The sequence below is a fragment of the Pristiophorus japonicus genome, chromosome 8, assembly GCF_044704955.1.
Source record: "Pristiophorus japonicus isolate sPriJap1 chromosome 8, sPriJap1.hap1, whole genome shotgun sequence".
In the NCBI taxonomy this organism is placed as follows: domain Eukaryota; kingdom Metazoa; phylum Chordata; class Chondrichthyes; family Pristiophoridae; genus Pristiophorus; species Pristiophorus japonicus.
Genome location: NC_091984.1, coordinates 105,153,603 through 105,179,276, shown reverse-complemented (window position 1 = coordinate 105,179,276; position 25,674 = coordinate 105,153,603). Strand labels below are relative to the sequence as shown.

The window sequence follows — 25,674 nt, the reverse complement described above, 5'->3', positions numbered from 1 at the left end:
GTCAGATTTCACATGTACACTGGTGACACCCAGCTCTACCTCACCACCATCTCTCTTGCCCCCTTCACTGTCTCTAAATTGTCAAACTGCTTGTCTGACATCCAGTACTGGATGAGCAGAAATTTCCAACAAGTAAATACTGGGAAGATCGAAGCCATTGTCTTTATTCCCCGCCACATTGAACATAACCAATCACTTATCTGCTCTATCACCAAGACCACCTCTTTCTGCCTCCGTAACATTGCTTGAATCAGTCCTGCCACAGCTCATCTGCTGCGGAAACCCTCATCGATGCCTGTTATGTCAAGATTTGACTATTCCGATGCACTCCTGGCTGGCCTCCTGTCCTCTACCCTTCATAAACTTGAGCTCATCCAAAACCCAGCTGCCCGTCTTCTGCCTGGTCCGGCAGCGCCTAAAGTTTAAAATTCTCATTCCGGTTTCTAATCCCTCTATGACCTCGCCCTTCCCTATCTCTGCAACCTCCTCCAGCCCTGCGAGGTTCTCTGCGCTCCTCCAATTCTGGCCTCTTGCGCACCCCTGCCGAGGCCCTAAGCTCTGGAATTCCTCCCGAAACCTCGATGCCTCTCTACCTCTCTTTTCTCCTTTAAGTTGTTCCTTAATACCAATGTATTCTGCCCAGATAACTCATGTGGCTCGGTGCCAAACTTTTTAAAATAACAGTCCTGTGAAGCACCTTGGGACATTTTACTACATTAAAGGCGCTATATAAATGCAAGATTTTTATGTGTTGTATTGTCTTAAACTGCACTAGGGTTAAGTGTGGCTCTGACAGTACCAGACTGGCAGCAGCTCTGACTGCAGGGAGGGTTGGTTGTGAAGTTCACACTGATTATAATCAATTACTGGTTTCTGATGCTGAAAATTTATATCTGAATCGGTGCACACCCCATGTTCTGAAGCTGGAGTCAATGTTGATTGATGAAGACAAAAGGAATAACCTTTCAAAAAGACTTTTAAACTATAATGATTCCAAAATTAGCAACTCATTTCATACTTTGCATTTGCACTGTTGGGAGGAACTTGGTTTGTTTGATGGGATTATAAGTTTCATAGTTATAGTCTGCTTGTGACTTCTCTGGCCTTTAAGTTTACAATTTACCAAGTTTTAAAAACACTTCCATTGTGGTTTATTGGTTGAGCAACACCCAGTGTTTCAGATTTGTAAATTTGACTGAAGTCTTGTTCTGTACTGCAATGTCAGCATGGTTTTCTGAATGCATTCTGTCTTTAGAAACATTTCTGTTGGGTACTTGCAGTTTTTCCTAATAAATGTGGATGAAGTCTTGTTCTATCATGTGATGTTAGCACGGTTTCCTGAATGCAGTCTGTTTCCAGAGAAGTCGCTCCACCATTGGTGGCCGAGCCTTCAGCTGCTGAGGAACTAAGTTCTGGAACTCCCTCCCTAAACCGCTCTACATGTCTCTTTCCTCCTTTAAGACGTTATCTCTTTTCCCTAATATCTCCTTAAGTGGCTCCTGTGAAGCACCTTGGAACATTTTACTACATTAAAAGCGCTATATAAATGCAAGATGTTTTGTATCTTTTTTAATTACTCTATAGTGTAGTGTGGCTCTGACAGTATCAGACTGGCTGTAGTTCTATAAATCAACCTCTGACTGCAGGAAGGATTGGTTGTGGAGTTCATCATGATGATGATATCACACTTGTACATTTTTCAAAACAACCTTTAATTAATTATTCAATTCTGACAGACGAAGATGTAGGTCTTGAAATTCGTTTTCCCTGAAAATGAGCGCGAGGATCACAATGCGCGATCGCCCCGCATCCATTCAAAGGAATGTAGTCAGCACGTGAATTTTTTGCTACCTGCTGATTGGCGCTGAACGAAGCAATGATACTAATCAGCAGGTAGTATGAAATTCAGCACAGCGCTGAATGCACTTTTGAGTGGCTGAACGCTCAGCAGGGGTCGTCCCCCCAAGTTCATGCGAGGCTAGCGCCAATTAAAGCTAGCCTGCACCTCTTAAGGGGGAGGTGCATTCTGGCTGCAGCAATTCATTGACGTAGCTGGAGAAAACAGGGAGAGGAGGGGAAAAAACAACAATTATATCACAACAGGAGAGGCAGCGTGCGCCAAGGTTCTCGGATGCAGCACTGGAGGCCTTGGTGCAGGAGGTCAATTCGAGGAGAGAGGTGCTGTTTCCACAGAGGTCCAGGAGGCCCTCCAGAAAAATGTGCAAAGTCCACTTGGAGCAGATAGCCGCTGTGGTGAATGCCAGCAGTTTAGCCCCGAGGACCTAAACACAGTGCAGGCAGAAGTTTAATGACTTCTCAAAGAGTCAAAGTCAATGAATTCATCTTCAAATGCCATATCCCACCAGCTGCACCACTGGCCTCACACACTGCTCAATGCCCCACACCCCCATTACCATCTACCAACAATCTCTACCAAACATGTCTCACACCTCACATTCTTAGCTTCACCTCACCCTCACACACTTACCACTGCTGTAAACTTCACACCCACATCTCACAGCCTGCACACACTGTCAGCTATTCAATGTGACAGACGCATTACCCAAACACATTGCACCACACTCACTGACACACTTCCCTTTCTCTTGTAGGAGAAGGTGGCTTACAACCGGCGCCAGCAGGACCTAACCAGCGGGGGACAGGCGCGCCTGCATAACCTCACCTCCATGGTGGAGATGGTGCTGGCCGTTATTGAGATAGGTATCGCAGAGCCCGTGGCCAGCAGCGGGGCTGAACGAATACAAGATGCTGGTATCCCCACATGTAAGCCTCCTTCTCACATCCCACTTCCCCCTCATCCCACAATCTGCACATGGTGTAAGCATGCACCTCTTGCTTTCACTCCACCCCCTTCCTCTCACCACAACCCTACCCTTGTGCCTTTCTCATTTTAGATACCAAAGAAATCTAACTTGGCCAGGCAGTGGTGGAAGAGGGAGGGGAGTGTGATGAAGAAAAAGAAACACCATCACTTGATCTAACACTTGCAGCCACCAGCTCAGATGCTGGCACTGCGCAGACTTGAGGGTAGCTTAGAGGCGGGATCTGCACGTGGCGAGTCACCGGGAACGAGTGGCTGCAGACACGGCATGGGGAAAGGGTAGTGCAGGTGCTAGCTCTCTGGAGGTCACACATGAGTTCACATGCAGAGGACTCAGAGGAGGACTATGAAGGGGCAGGCTGATGGGTACGCACAATGAAATGCTTGGTGCATTGACAAGCCTTCCAGAAAGCCTGCATGCAATGTCAAGGAACATGGAAGAGCCTTGCACAAGGCTTTGAGCAGAGCTTGGAGCCCATGATTTCCAGCATGGAAGTGATGGCCACCTCCATTAGCGCACTTGTGGACCCAACCATGATGCAGAGTCTGATGGCTGATGTCTCAGCTTCCACTGTAGCACGAGCAGAAGCCAACCAACATTTGAGTGCTGCAGTGCAAGCTCAGACAGCTGTCATCGTGGCTGCGTTTACCAGTGTGGAGTTGCGTTCACTGGTACTGCAGTCGGATGAGTCGATCACGGACAGCCTGGTAGAAAGGGGCTCTTTGGGTTGCCTTCTCCCTTCTGCTTCTTCCTCTTCTGCTGGTCGCCATATGCCTGGCTGTGCCTTCATGATGGCGAGGTTGAGGAGCATGCAGCAGAATCTTGAGACGTGCTCTGGTGACTACTGCAGGGGTCCTCCAGAGTGGTCCAGGCAGTGAAAGCAATGTTTATGGATGCCAATAATCTGCTCTATCAGATTCCGTGGGCCAGCATGGCTCTCATTGTACGCATGCTGCCCACGTGGTTGGGTTGCGTAGCGGAATATGAGCCAAGTGGTCAGCAGATAGTCCTTGTCGCTCAGTAGCCACCCTCTGGTTTGTCGTGTTGGCTCAAAGACTGAGGGAACAGCAGATTGGCACAGAATAAAGGCATAATGACTGTTGCCAGGATACTGGGCATTCACCATCATGATGTGCTGAGCATGGTCAGTGTGGTCATTAAAGTGTCAGCTGTGGATCAGTGGATAGCACGCTCCCCTCTGAGTCAGAAGGTTGTGGGTTCAAGGGACTTGAGCAGATAAATCTACGCTGGCATTCCAGTGCAGTACTGAGGGAGAGTTGCACTGTCAGAGGTGCTGTCATTCCGATAAGAGGTTAAACCAAGGACCCGTCTACTCTCTCAGGTGGATGTAAACGATCCCATGGCACTATTTTGAAGAAGAGCAGGGGAGTTATCCGCAGTGTTCTGGCCAATATTTATCCCTCAATCAACATAACAAAACAAATGATTTGGTCATTATCACATTGCTGTTTGTGGGAGCTTGCTGTGCGTAAATTGGCTGCCGCGTTTCACACACTACAACAGTGACTACATTCCAAAAGTACTTCATTGGCTATAAAGTGCTTTGAGACATCCGGTCATTGTGAAAGGCGCTATATAAATCCAAGTCTGTCTTTCTTTTCACACCAACTGCACATTAAGCGAGTGGTAATCTTTTCGGTTGCGGGACTTCTCAGCATTTAGATGCAGTGCCCAGAAAGCCACATGCATGCAGTCAATGGCGCCCTGCACCTTGAGGAAGCTTGCTATCCTGGCAAAGCCATTTGCATGCTCTGCTTGCTTCTCTCTGGTCAGAGGGAAGACAATGAAGTCGCCTCTCCTGGTATAAAGTACGTCTGTCACCTCTCTTTTGCAGCAGTGGACGGCGAACTGAGAGATGTTACAGATGTCGCCTGCTCCAGCCTGGAAGGATCCCGATGTGAGGAAATTCTAGGCTACCTCACCTTCACAGCCACGAGCAGCGCTGTCCTTGCCCTGGTGTGATGCTGCAGGTCTGGTTGCAAGAGGTGGCAGAGTTCTGTGAGCACCTCCTTTGTAAAGTGCAGCTGCCTCACACTCTGCTCCTGGCTCACTTACTGCAATTATACAGGGCCCTGGTGAGACCACACCTGGAGTACTGTGTACAGTTTTGGTCTCCTTACCTAAGGAAGGATATACTTGCCATAGAGGGAGTGCAACGAAGGTTCACCAGACTGATTCCTGGGGTGGGGAGGGATTGTCCGATGAGAAAAATGAGAGGTGATCTCATTGAAACTTACAAAATTCGTACAGGGCTTGACAGGGTAGATGCAGGGAGGATGCTTCCCTTGGCTGGGAGTCTAGAACCAGGGGTCACAGTCTCAGAATAAGTGGTCGGCCATTTAGGATGGAGAGGAGGAGAAATTTCTTCACTCAGAGGGTGGTGAATCTTTGGAATTCTCTACCACAGAGGGCTGTGAAGGCTCCGTCATTGAGTATATTCAAGACAGATAATAATAGATTTTTGGATATTAAGGGAATCAAGAGATGGCGATAGTGCAGGAAAGTGGAGTTGAGGTAGAAGATCAGCCATGATCTCAGTGAATGGGGGAGCAGGCTCGAGGAGCAAATGGCTCCCTCTGCAAACAGCTTGTTCTCTTCTTCTTGGCCTCCGATCCATCTCTCTGTCAAAGTGCAGGCCAAGGGGGATGACAACTGGAGTACCCATGACTGGGAGCAAGTGGTCTGACCAGATCCCTTGAAGTCAGAATCAAGACATTCTCCACTTGCAGCACCACCTCACCAACTTTAAATAACTCTGGAAAGCTTCAAACAGTTTCACAAACTTACACAGAGCCAGCAGAAATCGATCAGCAACTAACCTTAGATTGTTTACTGATCCCTTTAAATATTGCTGGTTGAGGGGGGGGGGGTGGTGGGGGAGATCTTTGCTGCTGCTGAACGCATGTTTAGCTGTGCGAGGGTAAGAGGGAGCATTAGCTCCAGCATTGAGGAGGAAAATGACTGCGCTGGCATCAAATCAGTGTTACAGGCGCTGATTGACGTCACAAACTGCCTACTCAATATACTTCCGGTGCAATCTCCTAACGCCTGCCCAAGCGCCCTCAACAAAATTGCATCTGATGCAGCATGCACCAAATCAGCACCAAACAGTGCCTAAAAATCAGGTGCTGTGCTGCTGGATTTCGAGCCCGTTATATCTGAATTGGTGCACAGCCCATGTTTTGAAGCTGGAGTTAATGTTGAATGATGAAGACAAAAGGAATAACATTTCAAAAAGATTTTTAAGCTGTAATAGTTCCAAAAATAGCAAATAATTTCATACTTTGCATTTGCACTGTTGGGAGGAACTTGGTTTGTTTGATGGAATTCTAACTTTCATAACAATAGTTCAGAGAAGATTCACTAGGTTGATTTTGGAGATAAGGGGATTGACTTATGAAGATAGGTTGAGTAGGTTGGGCCTGTACTCATTGGAGTTACATAGAAACATGTGCAGGAGTAGGCCATTCAGCCCTTTGAGCCTGCACCACCATTCAATATGATCATGGCTGATCATGCAACTTCAGTACCCCATTCCTGCTTTCTCTCCGTACCGCTTAATCCCTTTAGCCGTAAGGGCCACATCTAACTCCCTTTTGAATATATCTAACGAACTGGCCTCAACAACTCTCTGTGGTAGAGAATTCCACAGGTTCACAACTCTCTGCGTGAAGATGTTTCTCCTCACCTCGGTCCTAAATGGCTTACCCCTTATCCTTAGGCTGTGACCCCTGGTTCTGGACTTCCCCAACATCAGGAACATTCTTCCTGCATCTAATCTGTCCAATCCCGTCAGAATTTCATATGGTTCTATGAGATCCCCTCTTATTCTTCTAAATTTCAGTGAATATAAGCCTAGCCGATCCAGTCTTTTTTCATAGGTCAGTCCTGCCATCCCGGGAATCAGTCTGGTGAACCTTCGCTGCACTCCCTCAATAGCAAGAATGTCCTTCCTCAGATTAGGAGACCAAAACTGTACACAATATTCAAGATGTGGCCTCACCAAGGCCCTGTACAACTGCAGTAAGACCTCCCTGCTCCTATACTCAATTCCTCACGCTATGAAGGCCAACATGCCATTTGCCTTCTTCACCGCTTGCTGTACCTGCCAACCTTCAATGACTGATGTACTATGACACCCAGGTTTCGTTGCACCCCATCTTTTCCTAATCTGTCACCATTCAGATAATTTTCTGCCTTCCTGTTTTTGCCAACAAAGTGGATAACCTCACATTTATCCACATTATACTTCATCTGCCATGCATTTGCCCACTCACCTAGCCCATCCAAGTCACCCTGCTGCCTCTTAGCATCCTCCTCACAGCTCACACTGTCATCCAGTTTAGTGTCATCTGCAAACTTGGAGATATTACATTCAATTACTTCGTCTAAATCATTAATGGATATTGTAAATAGCTGGGGTCCTAGCACTGAACCTTGCGGTACCCCATTAGTCACTGTCTGCCATTCTGAAAAGGACCCATTTATTCCTACTCTTTGCTTCCTATCTGCCAACCAGTTCTCTATCCAAGTCAATACATTAACCCCATTTTGCACACTAATCTCTTGTGTGGGACCTTGTCAAAAGCCTTTTGAAAGTCCAAATACACCACATCCACTGGTTCTCCCATGTACACTCTACTAGTTACATCCTCAAAAAATTCTAGAAAATTTATCAAGCATGATTTCCCTTTCATAAATCCATGCTGACTTGGACTGATCCTGTCACTGCTTTCCAAATGCGCTTGCTATTAATTTTTAATAATTGATTCCAACATTTTCCCCACTACCGATGTCAGGCTAACCGGTCTATAATTACCTGTTTTCTCTCTAACCCCACTTTTTAAAAAAAGGAGGGACATTAGCTACCCTCCAATCCATACGAACTGATCCAGAGTCTATAGAATGTTGGAAAATGACCACCAATGCATCCACTATTTCTAGGGCCACTTCCTTAAGTACTCTGGGATGCAGACTATCAGGCCCTGGGAATTTATCGGCCTTCAATCCCATCAATTTCCCTAACACAATTTCCTGCCTAATAAGGATTTCCTTCAGTTCCTCCTTCTCACTAGACCCTTGGTCCCCTAGTATTTCCGGAAGGTTATTTGTGTCTTCCTTTGTGAAGACAGAACCAAAGTATTTGTTCAATTGGTCTGCCATTTCTTTGTTCCCCATTATGAATTCACCTGATTCTGACTGCAAGGGACCTACATTTGCCTTCACTAATCTTTTTCTCTTCACATATCTACAGAAGCTTTTGCAGTCAGTTTTTATGTTCCCTGCAAGCTTACTCTCATACTCTATTTTCCCCCTAATTAAACCCTTTGTCTTCCTCTGCTGAATTCAAAATTTCTCCCAGTCCTCAGGTTTGCTGCTTTTTCTGCCAATTTGTATGCCTCTTCCTTGGATTTAACACTATCCCTAATTTCCCTTGTTAGCCACGGTTGAGCCACCTTCCCCATTTTATTTTTACGCCAGACAGGGATGTACAATTGTTGAAGTTCATCCATGTGATCTTTAAATGTCTGCCATTGCCTATCCACCATCAATCCTTTAAGTATCATTCGCCAGTCTATTCTAGTCAATTCACGTCTCATACCATCGAAGTTACCTTTCTTTCAGTTCAGGACCCTAGTCTCTGAATTAACTGTGTCACTCTCCATCTAAATGAAGAATTCTACCATATTATGGTCACTCTTCCCCAAGGGGTCTCGCACAACAAGATTGCTAATTAATCATCTCTCATTACACAACACCCAATCTAGGATGGCCAGCTCTCTAGTTGGTTCCTCAACATATTGGTCTAGAAAACCATCCCTTATATACTCCAGGAAATCATCCACCACCGTATTGCTACCAGTTTGGTTAGCCCAATCTATATGTAGATTAAAGTCACCCAAGATAACTGCTGTACCTTTATTGCACGCATCCCTAATTTCCTGTTTAATGCCATCCCCAACCTCATTACTACTGTTTGGTGGTCACAACTCCCACTAGCGTTTTCTGCCCTTTGGTGTTCCGCAGCTCTACCCATACAGATTCCACATCATCCAAGCTAATGTCCCTCCTTACTATTGCATTAATCTCCTCTTTAACCAGCAATGCTACCCCACTTCCTTTTCCTTCCTGTCTGTCCTTCCTGAATATTGAATACCCCTGGATGTTGAGTTCCCAGCCTTGGTTACCTTGGAGCCACATCTCCGTAATCCCAATTACATCATATCCGTTAACAGCTATCTGCACAGTCAATTCATCCACCTTATTACAAATGCTCCTCGCATTGAGACGCAGAGCCTTCATGCTTGCTTTTTTATCACTCTTTGTCCTTTTAAAATTATGTTGTAATGTGGCCCTTTTTGATTTCTCTGCCCTCCACTTTTACTTATATCCTTTCTACCTTTTGCTTCTGCCCCCATTTTACTTCCCTGTCTCCCTGCATAGATTTCCATCCCCCTGCCATATTAATTTAAACCCTCCCCAACAGCACTAGCAAACACTCCCCCTAGGACATTGGTTCCGGTCCTGTCCAGGTACAGACCGTTCGGTTTGTACTGGTCCCACCTCCCCCCAGAACCGGTTCCAATGTCCCAGGAATTTGAATCTCTCCCTCTTGCATCCTCCCTCAAGCCACGTATTCATCTTAACTATCCTGCTATTTTTACTTGGACTAGCACGTGGCACTGGTAGCAATCCTGAGCTTACAACCTTTGAGGTCTTACTTTTTAAATTTAACTCCTAGCTCCCTAAATTCAGCCTGTAGGACTTCATCCTGTTTTTTACCTATATTTTGGTACCTATATGCACCACGACAACTGGCTGTTCACCCTCCCCCTCCAGAATGCCCTGCAGCCGCTCCGAGACATCCTTGACCCTTGCACCAAAGAGGCAACATACCATCCTGGAGTCTCGATTGCGGCTGCAGAAACGCCTATCTCTTCCACTTACAATAGAATCCCCTACCACTATTGCTCTCCCACTCTTTTTCCTGCCCTCCTGTGCAGCAGAGCCACCCATGGTGCCATGAACTTGGCTGCTGCTGCCTTCCCCCAATGAGCCATCTCCCTTAACAGTATCCAAAGTAGTTCAGAAGAATGAGTGGTGATCTTATCGAAACATATAAGATAATGAGGGGGCTCGACAAGGTGGATGCAGAGAAGATATTTCCACTCATAGGCGAAACTAAAACTAGGGGACATGGGGCTCAAAATTGGCCCCCCTTTTTTCAGCGCACTCACCGGAGATGCGCCGCTTTTCTGCATTGAAAACTGCTCCGAAAAAAAACAACAAATCTCTCCCCACTTTGGCCGCTGTCCGGCCTCTCCCGGGTCTTCGTGCAGCATGGCCAGTCGGGTCACGGGTGGAGCCAGCATCCCGCACTGGAAACAGTGCCGGGACGTCTGCACATGTGTGTTGGAGTGCACGCGCATGCGCAGTAGCTCCTCGCCCCCAGCCTCTCAGTGTGTTGCTGCAGCGTGAGACCCGATCATCATCATACCGGCTACTGGTCCGTCCCGCCCCTATCCCAGGCCGAGTGGCCTACTGCACAGGCCGACCCGTTACCTTCCCGGGCTGAAGATGAAGGTAGGGTAGGACTTACTTACTTCTATTTTTTATTTGGATATTTTGAAAAAATTATGTAAATATGTTTGGTCTTTTGTGAATAGTGGTGACCATTTGTCAAGCCTATTCACCTGGTGCTATTGTGAAAGAAGAACATAAGTGACAGAAGAACACAGAGAATATCTTATTTATCGAAGTAGACTTTATTTAGATAATATGGGCTCAATTTTGGCGCAGTATAATCATTGCAAACAAATAGTTGTTTAAATTAGTTGCGAGATTAGGGCAATTTAATTCAACTATCTTTTACTTCTTTTATTTTTGTAGTTTAAGTTTCCATGAATGCTTCTGTTGTATAGTAACTTAACTTTGTGAAGTTTTTCATATGATGTCCTGTATTGCTCTTTGATCCTATTCACATTCTTTAGTCAAGTCATTAAGTTCTGCTGGCCTCCGACCTACCTGCGCTGATTTCTTAACGCTCTGCAAGGGTTTTCTGAAGTGGCCACATACGCTGGCCTAAGTAGATTTGGAGTAACTATTAGCTGGTCAAAGTGGCCCAAATGGCCAAAACTGGTGTAGGTGGCTGGTAACGCCCCCTTTTGAGAAAAACTAAACTAAGCTAAAAAAAAATCGTATCTAACTCATGCACTGGCGCAAATTGAATGTGCAAAATGGGAATTTTTAAGATACTCCAGAAAAATCAAGTTGCTCCAAAAAAAAAAAGAGCAACTCCTGGCCAATTTTGAGCCCATGGTCTCCGAATAAGGGGCCACCCATTTAAAACTGAGATGAGGAGGAATTTCTTCTCTCAGAGGGTTGTAAATCTATGGAATTATCTGCCCCAGAGAGCTGTGGAGGCTGGGTCATTGAATATATTTAAGGCGGAGATAGACAGATTTTTGAGTGATAAGAGAAGAAAGGGTTATGGGGAGCGGGCAGGAAACTGGAGCTGAGCCCATGATCTTATTAAATGGCGGAGCAGGCTCGAGGGGCCAAATGGCCTACTCCTGATGTTCTTATGGTCTGCTTGTGACTTCTCAGGCTTTTAAGTTTACAATGTACCGAGTTTTTAAAAACACTACCGTTTGTGGTTTATTGGTTGTGCAACACCAAGCGACTGAAATTGGTGGTCTTACCGCCCACTGCCACCGGTTGCCGCCGAGTTTTTTCGCCGCTCTCCCCTCGGTGACAGATTCCTCCAGGTCTGCATCCGGCGGGAGGGGAGTTCGCCTGGAACCAGCCACTGATGGCCTCCGGCAACCAAGTCGCGTAAGTCACCCCCGCCCTCCGAGCTGGCATATTAGTGCGGGTGGGAGTCGGCGGCAGCAGGGGGAAAGACAGGTCTAACCCCGATGGTAAGTAAGAAGACCCACAAAAAAAGGTTAGTGATCATTTTTTAATTTAATTTTTTTTCAGGGTTTTACCTGTATGGGGTCCCCTGAAAGTGTCGTAGTGCTTTTTTTTTAATATTGTAAATATTTTTATTTTTCAGTGTTTCCCCCTGGGCCCGACTCAATCCTCGGCGGCACTTTGGCAAGGAACACATTTGCCGCCGAGGTTGAGAGCTCCCGCCCGCTGCCGCCCAGATTGACGACATAAGCTGTTATTTGGCTGCCAGCCGGTACTGCCACCTCTTTTCGAGGGATATTCCTGGCAAAGTACCGCCCGATCTCTCGGCAGCCATCGGTCGTCATTTGGGCGGGCCTTGGTTTCCAAGTTCGGCCCCCGATGTTTCAGATTTGTAAATTTGGCTGAAGTCTTGTTCTATACTACAATGTTAACATGATTTTCTGAATGCAGTCAGTTTCTAGAAAAGTCGCTTCACCATTGGTGACCATGCCTTCAGCTGCCGAGGCCCTAAACACTGGAATTCCCTCTCTAACACCGCCTCGAAACCTCCTTTAAGACATTCCTTAAAACCTACCTCTTTCTGCCCTCATATCTCCTTATGAGACTCGGTGTCAAATTTTGATTGATAACATTCCTATGAAGCACCTTGGGACGTTTATGTTAAAGACAATATATAAATGCAAAATGTTTTATATTTTATTAAATTACACTATCGGGTTGGTTGTGAAGTTCATACTGATTATATCCTTTAATTAATTATTGATTTCTGATGGATGAAGATGTAGGCCTAGACATTTGTTTGCCCCTGAAACGAAGCATGGGGATCACAATGCGCAACCACCTGATGCCCGTTCAAAGGAGTGCAGGCAGCAGGCAAATTTCATACTGCCTGCAGTTTAGCATGACTGCAGCATTCAGCCCAGCACTGCTGAGTAGCTGATTGCTCAACAGGAGGCCCAAATTCATGCGAGGCTAGCACCAATTAAATCTAGCCTGCACTTCTTAAAGGCAGTCTGCACCTCTTAAGGGGGAGGTGCATTCTGCCTGCAGCAGCTCATTGCACTGGCTGTGGAAGAGAATGAGAGGAGGAAAAAACAACAATGATGTCACAACAGGAGAGAGAGCGTGCGCCAAGGTTCTCAGATGCAGCACTGGAGGCCTTGGTGCAGGAGGTCAACTCGAGGAGAGAGGTGCTGTGTCTATAGGGGTCCAGGAGGCCCTCCAGACAAATGTGCAAAGTCCACTAGGAGCAGATAGCCGCTGTGGTGAATGCCAGCAGTTAGCCCAGAGGACCTAAACACAGTGCAGGAAGATGTTTAATGACCGCTCACAAGTGGCCAAAGTCAGTGAATTCATCTTCAAATGTCATATCCCACCAGCTGCACCACACTGCTCAATGCACCACACCCTTTTCACTCACTTACCAACAATCTCTACCAAACATGACACATTCAGAGCTTCACCTCACCCTCACTTACCACAGCTGCAAGCCTTATGGGAAGCGAGCAGGGAAGTGGAGCTGTGCCCAAGATCAGATCAGCTATGATCGTATTGAATGGTGGAGCATGGCCTATTCCTGCTCCTATTTCTTATGTTCTTATGTAAACCCACATCTCACAGCTTGCATACACCATCAGCTATTCAACCATGGCAGGGCATGTCACCCAAACATATTGCACCACACCGATACTTCCCTTTCTCTTGCAGGAGGTGGCTTAGAACCACTGCCAGCAGGACCTAACCGGCGGGAGAGAGGCGCACCTGCATGACCTCACCACCGTGTTGGGGATGGTAGTGGCCATTATTGGGAGGGGTACCACTGGGCCCGTGGTCAGCGGCAGGGCTGAAAAAAAGAGAGGGTACGCTAGCATAGTGGTTATGTTACTGGGCTCGTAATACAGAGGCCTGGACTAATGATCCGGAGACGCAAGTTCAAATCCCACCACGGCAGCTGGAGAATTTAAATTCAAATAATAAAATAAATCTGGAATAAAATGTTGTCCTTACCCGATCTGGCCTATATGTGACTCCAGACCCACAGCAATGTGGTTGGTTGTTAACTGCCCTCTGAAATGGCCAAGCGAGCCACTCAGCTTTATTCAAGAAAGTGACTCGCCACCACCTTCTCGAGGGCAAATAGGGGCGGACTATAAATGCCGGCCTTGCCGGCGACATTCACATCCCATGAATAAATAAAAAAATTTAAAGTGCCGGTATTCTAATATGTAATCCTCTTTCTCACATCCCACTCCCCCATCCTCTACAATCTCTTCTGACTTGCAAGCTGCAGATGGTATAAGCATGCACCTCTTGCTTTTAACCCACCCACTCCCTCACCACATAAAGTACCCTTGTGCCTTTCTCATTTCAGAGACCCAAGAGCTCCGACCTGGCCAGGCAGTGGAGCACGACGAAGAGGGAGAAGAGAGTGATGATGAAGAAGAAACAGCATCACTGGATTTGACACCACGGAATTTAGAGGGTAGCTTAGAGGCGGGATCTGTACGTGGCGAATCACCGGGCACGTGTGGGCTGCAGCCAGGGCAGGGGGAAAGGGAAGCGCAGTGCCAGCTCGCTCCCGGAGGGTGTGGCCGCTCACGAGTTCTTCTGCAGAGGACTCAGATGAGGACTTCGATGGGGTGGCCTACAGCAGAACGCTGAAGGGTATGCACAACAAAATGCTAGGTGCATAGGCAGACCTTCCATAAAGCCCGAGTGCATTGTTAAGGAGCATGGAGGAGTCCGGCATCAACCTTGTACAGGGCTTTGCACAGAGTTTGGAGCCCATGATTTCCAGCATGGATAAGATGGGCAGATCCATTATCGCACTTGTGGACCCAACCATGAAGCAGGGTCTGATGGCTAATGTTTCAGCTTCCATTGTAGCGCAAGCAGAAGCCAACCGATGTCTGACTGCTGCAGTGGAAACTCAAACATCTGTCATGCAAGCTCCGATTACTCTCATGCACACACAGCTTGCTGCCATGCAAGCTCAGACTGCTGCCATCATGGCTGCAGTTACCAGTATGTCAAGGGGTTGGCAGGGTGTCACAGCAGTCCAGCAATCTGCCCTCCCACAGATGGCTAGAATTGCTGAGGCACCGCCCCGGGAGTGGCTCCGAGGAGCAAGAACCTGCTGTCCTCCCTCAGGCTGACAGCATTTGTCGTCCCACTACTGCACTCCGCCACTGCCCGTCAGCCAGCCAGCCCAGACTGCTGCCACCCATGCCGAGGTGGTGCAGTCCAAAGCCGGGCCTTCTAGGCTCAGAGCAGCTCAAGGTCATCCTGCAAAGCCATCTGCAGTCTCCCCCATTGAACGTCAGCAGCCTTCCATCAGCCAGCTGCAACCACTGGGACAGCATGTCGTAGGAGCACTAGGACAGGCAAGAGCACACTGAAGACAGTCACTAAGGGAAAGCACAAGGGTGATTAGTTCACTTTGTGTAATATTGGATCGAGTGATGCATAAAGTTGGATTGGAATGTTTCTTGTGGTGGCTTTTATTTCAGCATTGTGGCCAAAAGGACGCTGTGATGGTCAGTGACAGAGGGAAGGTACGGTGTGGAACTATTAATGATTGGGGAATTAGGGTTGCATTCACTGGTACCGCAGTCGGATGAGTTCGATCAGGGACAGCCCAGGCAGAAAGGGGCTGTCTAAGTTGTCTCCCCCCTCCCCCCTTCTGCTTCCTCCTCCTCAGCTGGTCACCGTTTGCCTGATGGTAAGGGCTGTGCCCTCATGATGGCAAGGTTGTGGAACATGCAGCAGACCACAACGAATCTTGCAACATGTTCTGGTATGTACTGCAGGGCTCCTTCAGAATGGTCCAGGCAGCGGAAGTATTGTTTAAGGACACCAGATTCCGTGTGGCAGCATGGCTCTCAATGTACGCATGCTGCCCACATGTGGTTGGGTTGCGTAGCGGAGTCATGAGCCAGGTGGTCAGCGGATAGCCCATGCCGCCCAGTAGCCAGCCTCTGGTTTGTCTTATTGGCTCAAAGACTGAGGGAACAGCAGATCGGTGCAGAATTACAGCAGCATTACTGCTGCCAGGATACCAGGCATTCACCATCATGATGTGCTGAGCATGATTGCACACCAACTGCGCATTTGGTTGCGGTACATCTCAGGATCGATTTTCGGTGCCTGCAAAGCCATATGCATGCAGTCATTGTCACCCTGCACCATGGGGAACTCGCTATCCTGACAAAGCCACGTGCAGGTTCCACCTGCTTCTCTCTGGTCAGAGAGAAGACAATGAAGTCCCATCTCCTGGTACAAAGAGTGTCTGTCACCTCTCTTATGCAGCAGTAGGCAGCGAACTGAGAGATGTTACAGATGTCACCTGCTCCAGCCTGGAAGGATCCCGACGCGAGGTAATTCTAGGCCATGGTCACCTTGACAGCCACGGGCAGCGCTGTCCTTGCCTTGGTGTGATGCTGCAGGTCTGGTTGCAAGAGGTGGCAAAGTTCTGTGAGCAACTCCTTCGAAAAGCGCAGACATCTCACACGCTGCTCCTGGCTCAGGCTGAGGTAAGAGAATTGCTCTCGGAAGACCTTGAGTGGGTAAGTCCTCCTGCTGAGAGCCAGTCTTCCCCTCCTCCTCCTCCTACTGCGAATAGCTTGTCCTCTTCTTCACTGCCTCCGATCCATCTCCCTGTCATGCTGCCGCCCAAGGGGGATGACAACTGGAGCACCCATGACTGGGAGCAAGTGGTCTGACCAGAACCCTTGAAGTCAGAACCAAGGCATTCTCCACGCAGCACCACTCCCTGTCACCTCACCAACTTTAAACAACTCTGGAAAGCTCCAAACATTTCCACAAACTTACACAGAGTCAGCAGAAATTAATCAGCAACTAACCTTAGATTGTTTGCTGATCCCTTTAACTATTAATGGTGGGATGGGGGGGGGGGGGGGGAGGGGTGGGGGAGTAGTGGCGCTGGTGTCAAATCAGTGTTATAGGCTGACTGATGTCACAAACTGCCTACTCAACATTGTGGCACTCACTCTTAACACGCGCCCTACGGCCCTCAACAAATTGGCGGCCATCACGACACATGAGAATTATGCGCGCAGGCGCAGTGCAATTTTTGTCACAAAACAGCACCCGTAGCGCCGAATAAATCGGGTGCGATGGAACCGAATTTCTAGCCCATTATATCTGACTTGGTGCACAGCCCATGTTTTGAAGCTGGAGTTAATGTTGAATGACGAAGACAAAATGAATAACATTTCAAAAAGACTTTTAAGCTGTAATGGTTCCAAAAGTAGCAAATCATTTCATACTTTGTATTTGCACTGTTGGGAGAAACTTGGTTTGTTTGACAGGATTATAAGTTTCATAACTATATTCTGCTTGTGACTTCTCTGGCTTTTAAGTTGACAATCTACTGAGTTTTAAGAACACTTTCGTTGTGGTTTATTGGTTGCCGAGCACCCAGTGTTTCAGAATTGTAAATTTGACTGAAGTCTTGTTCTGTACTACAATGTCAGCACGGTTTCCTGAATGCAGTCTATTTTTAGAAACATTTTTGTTGGGTACTTGCAGTTTTTCTAATAAATGTGGCCGAAGTCTTGTTCCAAAGTAGCAAATAATTTCATGCTTTGGATTTGCACTGTTTGGTAGAACGGTTTGTTTGACGGGATTATAAATTTCATAACTATAGTCTGCTTGTGACTTCTCGGGCTTTTAAGTTTACAGTGTACAGAGTTTTAAAAACACTTCCGTTGAGGTTTATTGGTTGAGCAACACCCAGTGTTTCAGATTTGTAAATTTGGCTGAAGCCTTGTTCTGTACTACATCAGCATGGTTTTCTAGAATGCAGTCTATTTTTTTTTAGAAAAGTGTCTATTGGGTACTTGCAGTTTGGAATAAATGTGGATGAAGTCTTGTTCTATATTGCAATGCTACCATGGTTTTCTGAATGTCATCTGAAATCGCTCTACTATTGGTGGCCATGCCTTCAGCTGCCTGGGCCCTAAGCTCTGGAACTCCCTCCCTAAACCTCTCCACCTCTTTACACCTCTCTTCTCCTTTCAGGCACTCCTTAAAACCTACCACTGTACTACACATGTCCTAATATCTCTTTATGTAGCTAGGTGTCAAATTTTGTTTGATAACGCTGTTGTAAAGTGCCTTGGGATGTTTTACTACATTAAAGGCACTAGATAAATACAAATTGGTGTTGTTGTTACAAAGTATTTACAGCACAGAAACAGGCCATTAGCCCCAACAAGTCCATGCCGGTATTTATACTCCACATAAAATATCCTTCTATTCCTTTCTCCCTCGTGTGCCCATTCACATTCCCTTAAATGCATCTACACTATTCGCCTCAACTATTCCTTGGGTTAGCGAGTTCCACATTCTAACCACTCTCTGTGTAAAGAAGTTTCTCCTGAATTTCCTACTGGAATTATTAGTGACTAGCTTATATTTATGACCCCTCTTATGGTCTTGCCTGCAACTGAAAACATCCTCTACAGCTACCTTAATCTTAACGACCTCTACTTAAAGAACTGCATGCAGTTCTGGCCACCACATTATAGGAAAGATGTGATTGCACTGGAGAGGTACAGAGGAGATTTTTGAGGATGTTGCCTGGAGTGGAGAATTTTAGCTATTAGGAAAGATTGGATAGGCTGTGTTTGTTTTCTTTGGAACACAGGAGGCTGAGGGGAGACCTTATTGAGGTGTATAAAATTATGAGGGGCCTAGATAGAGTGGATAGGAAGGACCTATTTCCCTTAGCGGAGGGTTCAACAACCAGAAGGCATAGATTTAAAATAATTGGCAGGAGGTTTAGAGGGGATTTGAGGGCAAATTTCTTCACCCAATGGGTGGTGGGGGTCTAGAACTCACTGCCTTAAAATGTGGTAGAGGCAGAAACACTCGCCACATTTAAAAAGTACTTGGACGTGTACTTGAAGTGCCGTAACCTACAGGGCTACGGACCAAGAGCTGGAAAGTGGGATTTGGCTGGATGGCTCTTTGTCAGTCAGTGCGGACATGATGGGCCAAAATGGCCTCCTTCTGTGCAGTAAATTTCTATGTTTTTATGATTTCTATCAGGCCAACCCTCAGTCTTCTCTTTTCTAGAGAAACAAAGCCACTCAACCTTTCATGATCGGCATAATCCCTCAGTTCTGTTATCATTCTAGTCAATCTTTCTTGCACCTTTTCCAGTGTCTCTATCACCTTTTTATAATATGGAGACCAGGGGACCAAAATTGTCCTCCGCCTGAAACGGGGTGCACCTACTGATTTTTAAGAGTTCTGTCTGCCCCAATACATGGGGCGAACAATCCGGAGAAATTCACGCTTTGAATTTTATTTGTATTGGGGCGGAAGTGGAGTCATCAGCAGGGCGGAAGTGCGGGCGGGTTGGAGCAGCCATTGTCATCGGGGCAGAAGTGTGGGCGGGTCGGAATGCCCATCGCTCAGAGTCATCAGCGCCGTGCTGATGACACCAGCGCGACGCGGATGTGCCACGTTGTGCTGATGCATCACAACGTCCCTCCCCATCAGTTAAAGGAGAGGGCCGCTGCGAACTCTGCAGCCACTTTAGTGGCAAATACTGGGCCACCAGGGAGAGTTTCGGCCGGGCCTGTGGTCCGGCATCCAAAAGGGGGTAACGGGCTGCCTGTTGGCGGCCCGGCCAAACCCGTGACCACCGTTGTCGGGCCGACCTGGCAGTCGGCTGACACTTAAAATAATATGGCGGCCGCAGCAGTGCACCCTTCCCTTTAAGGGCGGACGTGCCACCCAGCCACAAGAAAGTTCCCACCGGGAAAAACTGTCAGGGGCACCAACCAGCGGCAGCGCTGTTCCTGCAGGACAATTCCGCACGGGACAATTTCCGAAAGGGGGTCGGCGCTGATGACAATGGCTGCGGCAGGAAAACGGGCAGGACAGTCCCATACACCACACCCAAAAAAAAGTAGGACAATTTACAAAATGGCGGCCCCTCTGCGCCGACCGAGTGGTGATCCCTTACCGACCCGTGGACACCTCTTTTGAAATGGTCACGGCTCTTATAGAAAGGGGCAATTTCGGTCCCCAGGATTGATCACAGTGCTCCAAGTGTGGTCTAACCAGTATTCTATACAAATTTAATATAACCTCTCTGCATTTCAATCCTATCTCTCTAGAAATAAACCCCAGTGCTTTGTTTGCTTTTTAAAAATGGCCTTTTTAAACTTGTTTCACTACTTGTGTATCTATACCCCCAGATCACTTATTTTCCAAGGCGTATGTGGCCTCCTTATTCTTCCTATCAAAATGTTTTAGCCTGCACTGATCAATATTGAAGTTCATTTGCCAATTACACACCCATTCTGCAAGTTTATTAATGTCTTCCTGCATTATGTCGCAGTATTAACTACACACCCCAATTTGGTGTCATCCTCAAAATTTAAAATTGTGCTTATGATTCCAGAGTCCAAATCGTTTCTGTAAATGGTGAACAGCAGTGGTCCCAGCACTGATCCTTGTGTCAGCCGTGGCTCAGTGGGTAGCATTCTCGCCTGAGTCAGAAGGTTGTGGGTTCAAGTCCCACTCCAGAGACCCGAGCACAAAAATCTAGGCTGACACTCCAGTGCAGTGCTGAGGGAGCGCTGCACTGTCAGTGGTGTCATCTTTCGGATGACACATTAAACCGAGGTCCCACATGCTCTCTCAGGTGGACATAAAAGATTCTATGGCACTATTTCAAAGAAGAGCATGGGCTGTAACCATTCGATGATTCTATGAGTTATCCGCGGTGTCCTGGCCCATATTTATCCCTCAATCAACGTACAAAAAACAAGTTATCTGGTTGTTATCACATTGTGGGAGCTTGCTGTGCACAAATTGACATTGTCGCACATTACAACAGTGACTACACTTCAACAAGTACTTCATTGGCTGTAAAGTGCTTTGGGACGTCTGGTGGTCATGAAAGGCGTTATATGAATGCAAGTCTTTCTTGCTTTCTTTTGTGGTACACCACTTCCCACCATTTGCCAATCTGAGTGACTACCTTTAACCCCTACTCCATTTTCTGTTTTGTAGCCAGTTTACTGTCTTGTGGTATCAAACACCATTTAACACCGATCCACATAAGATATTACATTGGAAAATGTATACCAGCTTTTGTCCAGTCCAAAACCAGATGGGACACTGGATAAAGCAAGGGCAGGGTTCATGACTCAAGCTCTGATATTTGCTTTGTGCTGCTGAAAGCTCATTGAAAATCTTAATAAGGAGTGTCTCTGTATCATAATAAGGAGCATCTTCGTACCATAAAAAGGAGGGTCTCTGTATTATACTAAATTTGCTAGTTACACATGGAGGGTGCTCTTTGTTCAATGGATCCAGAGGCCCTTTTCTACATGAAATAAATTGAGGGAAGAACGGAAGGGATAGCACTACCCCGGGACTTTAAAAAAATCCATTCTATTCATACTGATTATTAAAGTGAATATAAGAATGATGGATGGGAGATCTGCAGTAAAAATGTTGACTGAAAAGGCATCAAAATGGACCGAGTCCAGCAGCATGGGTTGGGTTGGTTGACAGCCTGGGGTAGAAATTCACCTCGAGCAGCAGCGCTAAATGGGTGGCAGCGTGTTGACCGTCCACCCTGTGCCCCACTTTATATCCAGATCTACTAAGGTCAGTGCGACTGAATACCGGACGGGCAGGCAGGCGGTACCACAGCAGTCGCTTTGTGCTACTGTCCAAGACAAGTTTCTACCCAGAGTGCAGTGGGGATTTTGACTTTGTTGAACAGCTTGAAATTTTCCCAGTTATTGTGTGACGTCTCTACTTACCCCTGAAAGGATTCCGGAGACACAAGTCAGGAAGCAGCAGAAAAAATAAACCTTTGAACAGGAGTGAAACTGCTCATCACTGTTACCATTACTCATCAGTAATTAATAATTATTAACCTAATATAAACTACACTTTACCTACTCTAAAATCAGTGTGCATCAGTCAGAGATCTGTAGTCGCAACAGGAGATTTATAAATCTTTTTCTTCTTCTCTCTGAATTTTCTTCTCTCCAAAAGACACAATCTCTTGCTGACCTACTATTCCATGGGGACCCTCCAGTCCTGCTGCCAAGAGGCCATTCTTTATGCGTGAGCCTAGACCACATGTTGCAGATGGCTATTCCACCTTGAATACCATCACAGCTGACCCAATCGTGTCCTCACCCAACATCCCACACACCCACAGTGGCCAGCAGGAACCCTGGTTGTTTATTCCCCTCTCTGACTCAGGCAATTGAGATCCATGTGGTAAACCAATCCAGATCGGCTAACTCCGCACAAACTAGGGGCTGAAGCAGTTTGCCCTCCGAGTCAAATTTGACTTGTATAAAAAGTCATTTGTTAATCATGCAAGAACTGTACAATGAAAATGGAGTATCCCAGCGAGGCCAGAGGCAGGGCCCATTCTGAACTTGTAGTTAGAACCGGACCAATTCTAACATTCACACAATCCACATTTGTTTTATGACCAGTGCCTGGGGATGAGGGAGGGGCAAAATATGAAGTTCTGTCCTCACCTTTTTTCAAATGCGTTGTTAACTATTGCCTTCAGATTGATACGGTCCCCAACTTGCGAGGGTCCCCTGAAGTGGAACATGTCAATGGTCCTCAGCACAGGATACCCTTTGCAGAAGCGGCTACAACCAGAGTTAAGTGTAAAAAAAAACAAATGATATTGTCACAGATTTATTTAATGAGTAAAGCTTTACCCCAAGATTAGTAAAATTCATGGAATGTAACAATTCTGCCATCCATTTATCTCTTCCAAATAGATCCAGCCCAAACAGTACAAGCTGCTTTACTTAAACAGGTGAGGATACAGTTTCAAGGAGGAATATATTAAAAAAGCAGAATTTCTATGAAAGGTCTCCCATTTGTATGCAGGGCTATTCTCACTTGTCCACATTAGCACCCCACATCGATCGGCCACAGGCAGCTCACTGAGAACTCCCAGGTTAAGTCTCCTTCCCTTTGCAAACTTCCCCAAAATAGTGCACAAAGTTCCCAGCAAGTGCAACAATTTAGCTTAATAGCTAATTGATATAACTAAGTATGGGGAGCTGTGGCCTTGTTAAATTTAAACTGCAAAGGGTTTGTGGTTAGTCATCGCAAAGCAGAGTGGTGGTGTGAAATGTAATTTAACCAGTATCCTCTTATATCAGCATCAGAAAAACCTCCAGATAAAGTGCATGTTATTAATAAAATGAGCTACTCCCCGAGAGTTGTGCCTTTAAAACCATTGCAACCAAAAATGTTAAGTATATCAAATCACTCTTTTCCAGCTCGGCTGATGGCCTTGTGGCTAAAGACACCATCTGGTGTATTACTAACTCATATAGAGCAGAAGATCACAGGTTTGATTCCTGGGGCGTGCGGAGTTAGCTGACCTCAGCCAGTGCGGCAATTGATGGCTTTTAATTGATGTTAACAGCCCTGGGTTAGGCAGAGGGAGAAAAAGCATCTTCCAGGGCTCCTACTCCTAATTGCTGTTCAGCTGAAACGTGATCATGTGTGGGCAGAATTGGACTCAACTGAAAATGCCCACCCTGAAACATTAAGGCCGTTTGCTTGGGTGTGTTACTGACATTCGGTTCAGAAACTGGATTATATTTTGCTCAACACGCTTCATACAGGAATTTAGCAAAGACCTTCATTCCACCAATTTCTGCAGAGTTTGCACCCAGGTTTTAGTGGCAAAGGGACAGTGTAATCAGAGATGGCCATTACAGGCTCTCATCATCATAAATCCTTCAACAATCCCAATTTAACTGTTTCTGTATGTGTGGTGATGGACTCTCTCTTATTTCAAATATAATTCACCATTTGTGAAATGTATTCTAGCAAGAGTCAGCATCTTCAGAGCTAGAGGAGGAAATTAATGAAAAAAAAATCATTCTTAGTAAATGTAATGTTCAAACCGCAAGTGTTGTTGATAAGAGGGAAGTAAAATGAAGCAGCCCCCAGGGACAATTTTACACCGAATGTTCCATGTATCGGGATGTGGGGATTACCAATGGTGGAGCAACAACAATTAAACAACAAGTTGCACTTAAATATAGAAAAATGTTCCAAAGTGCTGCACAGGGGCATAATAAAAAAAGATGCGGAGTCAAATAAGGAGAAAAATTATGGCTTGATCAGAGATTGGTCTTAAGGAGGTCTTAAAGGAGAGGGACGTGGAGAGGCGGAGAGGTTTAAGGAGGGAATTTTGTAATGTGGGAACTAAACATCTGAAGGCACAGCCGACAAATGGTAGGGTGAGAGGAGGGAAGGATGCAGAAGAGGGACAGAGTGTTTGGGGTGGGGATTGTAGGATGGGGGAGGTCACAGAGAACGGGAAGTGCAAGGTCCTGAAGGGATTTAAACATGAGGTGCTGGGGGAGTGGGAGTCAATATGGTCCAGTGAGGATGGGGTCATGGGCAAGTGGAACTTGGTGCGGGATGGACTATAAGTGGTAGAGCTTTGGCTGAGCTGACATTTAAAGAGGGTGGAGGATGGGTGGCCGGCTAGGAGACAATTGGAATAGTTCAGTCTGGACTTTGTCAAAGGCTTGGATAAGGGTTTTGACGGCAGATGAGCTGGGGTAGGGGCAGAAGCAGAGTTGTGCAACTATTAACTAATGAAATACATTCCCTTTCTTAAACTGCACATCAGTATTAATGATCACTATCACAATTTTTAGGACTAAAATACAGTGCTTTGATGCTGTAATTTAAAAAAAATGCCTCTAATTTAAAATTCCATTCTCAGTTTAGATTCTGTAAATGTCCTTTAAATGGAGAGATGGCTCCATCTGGTGGGCAGTGTCAGTAGTGTCCAATTCATTCAAAATAAAAAGGGAAACTGAAAATGCTGGAAATCTGTAATCAGCAACCAATTCAGGGCCACTTTACATTTGGGAAATCATATAGTTTTTCCAGTTTCCCACAAAGCTTTCTATGTATTAATTCACTGGTTTACTAATTATCCCAACAGTTCCTAAAACATTTCCACAGTACTGTACGAGAGTCACCTTTCAAAAATACGGACCCAACATTTTGTCAAATGCAGAAACTTAAAAAAAACGTTCCCATCTTTTTCTTCATTTCCAGGTGAATTGCCTGTGGTGTTGCTCACAGTCAGTTAATTGGGGATGGGACGGGTTGAGGGAGGAGAACGAAGTGGATGGGGATGACGAAATGGAGGAGAGAGTAGATGGGGGACGGGGAGCGATATAGTGATTATAGGAATTAAACAGCATGGAGGTAAGCATATAGGCAGATGTGGTCAGCAGCAAAGGAAGGTGACCAGGAACTAGGGCAGCGCATGATCCAGTGTAACTGAGGGGATTGTAGTGCAGTAACCACTTTAAAAAATAAACCGCCAGGAAAATAACTTCCAGGTTGTTTGGGGAAATGGGGCTGTGATATAGTAATCGGGTCGCACGGAGCAAATATGGGGTAAGTAAGGAAACGGTGGGATGGTGCTACAACAGTGGATGCAGGATGAAGAACACAGAGAATACTGGGCATTGAGGAGTATGATTTAAGATGCAGACAATATGGACCATTTCCCATACCTCGGGAGCCTCTAATCAACAAGAGCAGACATTGACGAGGAGATTCAACACCACCTCCAGTGCTTCAGTGCAGCCTTCAGCCGCCTGAGGAAAAGAGTGTTTGAAGACCAAGCCCTCAAAATTGCTACCAAGCTCATGGTCTACAGGGCTGTAGTAATACCTGCCCTCCTGTATGGCTCAGAGGCATGGACCATGTACAGTAGACACCTCAAGTCGCTGGAGAAATATCAACATTAGCGTCCTCCAGGCCAACATCCCCAGCATTGAAGCACTGACCACACTTGATCAGCTCCGCTGGG

At 46.4% G+C, this 25,674-nt stretch overlaps 1 protein-coding gene across 2 annotated transcripts in view; it reads right to left on the bottom strand.

Moving 5' to 3' along the window:
• acot11a (acyl-CoA thioesterase 11a) overlaps positions 1-25,674 on the bottom strand; it is a 132,173-nt gene that overhangs the window by 35,824 nt on the left and 70,675 nt on the right. For both annotated transcript variants that reach the window (XM_070886169.1, XM_070886170.1), the window contains one exon: positions 22,334-22,453. In XM_070886169.1, the coding sequence (XP_070742270.1) occupies positions 22,334-22,453 (120 nt within the window). The remainder of the gene's footprint in view (positions 1-22,333; positions 22,454-25,674) is intronic.